Source organism: Leucoraja erinacea, unplaced genomic scaffold (assembly GCF_028641065.1).
Source record: "Leucoraja erinacea ecotype New England unplaced genomic scaffold, Leri_hhj_1 Leri_1310S, whole genome shotgun sequence".
In the NCBI taxonomy this organism is placed as follows: Eukaryota; Metazoa; Chordata; class Chondrichthyes; order Rajiformes; family Rajidae; genus Leucoraja; species Leucoraja erinaceus.
Window position 1 is genome coordinate 17,096 of NW_026575573.1, and position 5,405 is coordinate 22,500.

Genomic DNA, 5,405 nt, shown 5'->3' on the forward strand with positions numbered 1-5,405 from the left:
ATTTTTAAGGAAGTTATGGGCTTTTGACTGTCCTCGATCACTGCTTTTGTGTTAAGTCAATGGAAAAGCAATAGGGAACAAGATGCTAATTTCCGAGTATGAAAATGGCCATAACTTTTTTAATACTGAAGATATGAAAGTGAATTAGGTGTCAAATTAAACTTATTTTTATGCGTTATCTGATGGGATAAAATTGCAGACGATGGTGGCGGGGGCGGGGCCGAGCGCAGGTGACGGAGGCGGGGCCGAGATGATGACGGGGCGGGGGCCGAAATGGTGTAAACCTGAGAAAAAGTGTTTCCTCGTCTCGTTCCTCAATATTCTTAAAACTGTGGCCCCTGGTTCTGGACTCCCCCAACCTACGCTGCTCTCCCTCAATAGCAAGAATGGTCTCACTAGGACTGTACAACTCTGAGCCTTGCGGAATGTGTGGAGCCGAGGGATCTAGGAGTGCGGGTACCAGTTGGGCCGAAGGACCTCTTTCCAACGCTGTATCACTCTATGACTCGATAACAAAGTGCTGGAGTAACTCGCAGCATCTGTGGAGAAGATAGACACAAAGTGCTGGAGTAACTCAGCGGGTCAGGCAGCATCTGTGGAGAAGATAGACACAAAGTGCTGGAGTAACTCAGCGGGTCAGGCAGCATCTGTGGAGAGTAGGAATGGGTGGCATTTTGTGTCGATACCCTTCTTTGGTTTAGTTTAGTTTAGAGATTCATAGCGCGGAAGCGCGGAAACAACAGGTCTTTTGGCCCACGGAGTCCGCGCCAACCAGCGATCACCCCGTACACTAGCACTATCCCACACACATTAGGGAAAATTCAGCAATTTTGTGGAGGCCGATTAATCTACATCCCTGAACGTCTTTGAAATGTTGGAGGAAATTGGAACACCCGGAGTAAAATCCCACGCAGGTCAACGGGAGAACGTACAAACTCCACATAGACAGCACCCGTAGTCAGGATCGAGCCCGGGTCTCTGGCAGTGAGGCAGCAACTGTACCGCTGCGCCAGTGTGCCGCGTAGAATTATATAACGGTTTCCTCCGCCATAAACACACTCAATATGTGCTAGTAATGTCCTGTTTGCCAGCTTGTTGACCCTCTGTGTTCCCCTCCTGCAGGGTTTAGGAGCCGTTGCTGTGGACGGAGAGATGGGGACGTGAGCGGCCTTGAGGGCAGCCAGGGTGGAGGTGAGCCCCCTCCGCTCATTGGGCGGGCTGATCTTCGAGGGGCTGAGCTTCGATGGAGGACCACATGACGGGGCACAACAAGGAGAAGCGTTATGAGTGCGACGTGTGTGGCAAGGCCTGGCGGAGCCCGAGTGAGCTGGAGACCCACCGGCGGGTGCACATGGGAGAACGCCCCTTTGACTGCGGCAAGTGCTTTCTGACGGCGATGGTCCTGAAGAGACACCGGCGGATGCACACGGGCGAGAGGCCTTATGGCTGCTCCACCTGCAGAAGTGCTTTACCCAGCTGTCGGGGTTGTGAAGACACGGGCGGTGCACAGCAATGAGCGGCCCTTCACCTGCCCCGACTGTGGCAAAGGCTTCAAGTCGTCCACGGAACTGAAGGTGCACAGGAGCGTGCACACTGGGCAGCGGCCCTGCACATGTGCCCAGTGCGGCAAGGGCTTCACCCAGTCCAGCTACCTGCTGGATCACCAGCGCACCAACACCTGCGAGCGCCCCTACACTTGCTCCCAGTGCGGCAAGGGCTTTACCCGCTCTGACTGCCTGTTGATGCACCAGCGCACCCATAACCGCGTGCACCCCTACACCTGTACCCAGTGCGGCAAGGGCTTCACCCAGCCCAGCGGCCTGCTGGTGCACCAGTGCACCCACAGTGAGCGCCCCTACACCCAACACCGGCTGGAGCGCACCCACACCGGTGAGCGCCCCTACACCTGTGCCCTGTGCGGCAAGAGCTTCACCCAATCCAGCCACCTGCTGGTTCACCAGCGCAGCATCCACAACGGCGAGCGCCCCTACACCTGTGCCCAGTGCGGGAAGGACTTCACCCAGTTGAGCGGCCTGCTGAAACACCAGCGCACCCACACCAGCGAGCGCCCCGACACCTGCACCCAATGCGGCAAGGGCTTCACCCGCTCTGACTGCCTGCTGAAACACCAGCGCACCCACACCAGCGAGCGCCCCTACACCTGCGCCCAGTGCGGCAAGGGCTTCACCCAGTCTAGTCACCTGCTGGTGCACCAGCGCACCCATACCCACGTGCGCCCCTACACCTGTGCCCAATGTAGCAAGGGCTTCACCCGTTCCTCCAACCTGCTGTCCCACAAGCGGGTGCACGCCGGCAACTGTCCCGTCTCCAGCCCGGTGTGTGGAGAGCACTTTGCCATGGTCTCCCACGCCCTGTCTCACCAGCACGTGCGCACCAGTGGCCGCCTCCAACGGGATCCCACCGCTGGCCACATCTTCCCATCTCCTCCCCTTTCGGCTTTCCGCAGAGACCGCTCCCTCCGTAACTCCCTGGTCAACTCGTCCCTTCCCAACCCAAACCACCCCCTCCCCGGGCACTTTCCCTTGCAACCGAAGGAAATGCTACCCTTGTCGCTTTTCCTCCCCCCTTGACTCCATTCAAGGACACAAGCAGTCTTTCCAGGTGAGGCAGAGGTTCACCTGCACCTCCTCCAACCTCATCTATTGCATCCGCTGCTCTAGATGTCAGTTGATCTACATCGGTGAGACCAAGTGTAGGCTTGGCGATCACTTCGCCCAACACCTCCGCTCGGTTTGCAATAACCAACTTGATCAGGGAGCGGGGCACCGATGATGTGCTACGCGGTTTTCACCACCCGTTGTAGTGCCTTCCTGTCCGCAGCAGTGCAGCTGCTGTACCATTCCGTGAAGCAGGTGGTCAGGATACTCTCTATGGTACAGTGGTAAAAGTTGGTCAGGATCCGGGGGGACAGGTGAGCTTTCTTGAGCCTCCTCAGGGAGTAAAGGCGCTGCTGTGTCTTTTTGATCAGCTTGGAGGTGTTGAGGGACCAGGACAAATCCTCCGAGATATGTACTCCGAGGAATTTATAGCTGGAGACGCGCTCCACCTCAGTCCCGTTTATATGGATGGGGGTATGACTGCCTCCTCTGGTCTGCCTGAAGTCAACAATAATCTCCTTCGTCTTCTTGGAGTTGAGGACGAGGTTATTGTTGGCACACCAGGCTGTCAGCTGCTGGATCTCCTCCCTGTAGGCTGACTCATCGTTGTCGCTGATCAGTCCTACTACCGTGGTATCGTCAGCAAACTTAATAATGGCGTTGGATCCGTACTTTGGGATGCAGTCATGGGTGAAGAGGGAGTAGAGGAGAGGGCTGAGCACACAACCCTGTGGCACTCCGGTGTTCAGTGTTATAGTGGAGGAGGTGAGGTTATTGACCCTAACAGACTGTGGTCTGTTAGTGAGGAAGTCCAGTGTCCAGTTGCAGAGGGAGGTGGAGATGCCAAGTCCGCTGAGTTTGGTGATCAAGCCTGGCGGGGATGACTGTGTTAAAGGCAGAGCTGAAATCAATGAACAGCAGCCTGATGTAGGAGTTGTTGTAGTCCAGGTGGGTCAGGGCAGAGTGTAGGGCCGCCGATATGGCGTCCTCTGTAGACCTGTTGAAACACTTTGGGTTGTGTCAATGTATTACACCATGTCCTGAATATACTGGCGTGTTTGACCAACTCACCACCACTGTACGGGATAAGACCCCCCCCCTCAATCTTCTAAATTCTAGCGAGTACAAACCGAGTCTATCCAGTCTTTCTTCATATGAAAGCCCTGACATCCCAGGAATCAGTCTGGTGAACCTTCTCTGTATGGCAAGAACGTCTTTCCTCAGATTAGGAGACCAAAACTGTACGTAATACTCCAGGTGTGATCTCACCAAGACCCTGTACAACTGCAGTATAACCTCCCTGCTCCTATACTCAAATCCTTTTGCTATGAATGCTAACATACCATTCGCCTTCTTCACTGCCTGCTGCACCTGCATGCCTACTTTTAATGACTGGTGTACCATGACACCCAGGTCTCGTTGTATCTCCCCCTTTCCTAATCGGCCACCATTCAGATAATAGTCTACTTTCTTGTTTTTGCCACCAAAGTGGATAACCTCACATTTATCCACATTATACTGCATTATATTATATTCTTTGTGACTGCGCTGTAATTATAGAGAGAAGTGTAGATTGGTTACTTCTTACTAACTATTTGTAATGCCTGTTGGTAGAAGCTTGGCCTACTATGCGGTTTATATTATCAGAAGTCTGCTTTAGTAATTAGCAAAGATACTAGAGCGGAGCAAATAGACCACTCCTGCAAATCCAATGGACTGACGTGTAGTACGCAACGGAGCGCAACGTCCGCCATTTCAGTAAGCCCAACTTCAGTTATGCCTCTCGCAATGTAATCAGCGTTGCGGGGAAACTGTTTGTCTTTACTATGTTTATAGTATCTTTGCTTGGGCACTATGTAATATTATGTTTATTGGTAATGAGTGTGAGTAGCTGCTAGTTACTGTAACACCATGCAGATGAATGCTGTGAGTGAGTGGACTTTAATAAACATGTGTTGTACCTTAACATGTATACGACTCGACTCATTACAAGTGGTACAGCAGAAGAATGAACCTTTCGCCCCACAATATTTGTGCATGAAAACATTTCAGTATCAGCTGAAGTTACCCACTCATCCATTCCTCTCCCTACCTTGTACTCTTGCTCACTGAAATATCTCTCGTATAGAAACATAGAAACATAGAAATTAGGTGCAGGAGTAGGCCATTCGGCCCTTCGAGCCTGCACCGCCATTCAATATGATCATGGCTGATCATCCAACTCAGTATCCCGTACCTGCCTTCTCTCCATACCCCCTGATCCCCTTAGCCACAAGGGCCACATCTAACTCCCTCTTAAATATAGCCAATGAACTGGCCTCAACTACCCTCTGTGGCAGAGAGTTCCAGAGATTCACCACTCTCTGCGTGAAAAAAGTTCTTCTCATCTCGGTTTTTAAAGGATTTCCCCTTTATCCTTAAGCTGTGACCCCTTGTCCTGGACTTCCCCAACATCGGGAACAATCTTCCTGCATCTAGCCTGTCCAACCCCTTAAGAATTTTGTAAGTTTCTATAAGATCCCCTCTCAATCTTCTAAATTCTAGAGAGTATAAACCAAGTCTATCCAGTCTTTCTTCATAAGACAGTCCTGACATCCCAGGAATCAGTCTGGTGAACCGTCTCTGCACTCCCTCTATGGCAATAATGTCCTTCCTCAGATTTGGAGACCAAAACTGTACGCAATACTCCAGGTGTGGTCTCACCAAGACCCTGTACAACTGCAGTAGAACCTCTCTGCTCCTATACTCAAATCCTTTTGCAATGAAAGCTAACATACCATTCGCTTT

General features: G+C 52.1%; 1 protein-coding gene across 1 annotated transcript in view; it reads left to right on the top strand.

Annotated features, from left to right (window-relative positions):
* Positions 1–415: 415 nt before the first annotated feature.
* The window catches only part of LOC129715666 (histone-lysine N-methyltransferase PRDM9-like), a 5,457-nt gene continuing 467 nt past the window's right edge, over positions 416–5,405 (top strand). Inside the window, exons 1-2 of the mRNA XM_055665522.1 lie at positions 416–456; positions 1,123–2,500. Coding sequence (XP_055521497.1) covers positions 1,443–2,500 — 1,058 coding nt within the window. The 5' untranslated portion in view covers positions 416–456; positions 1,123–1,442. The remainder of the gene's footprint in view (positions 457–1,122; positions 2,501–5,405) is intronic.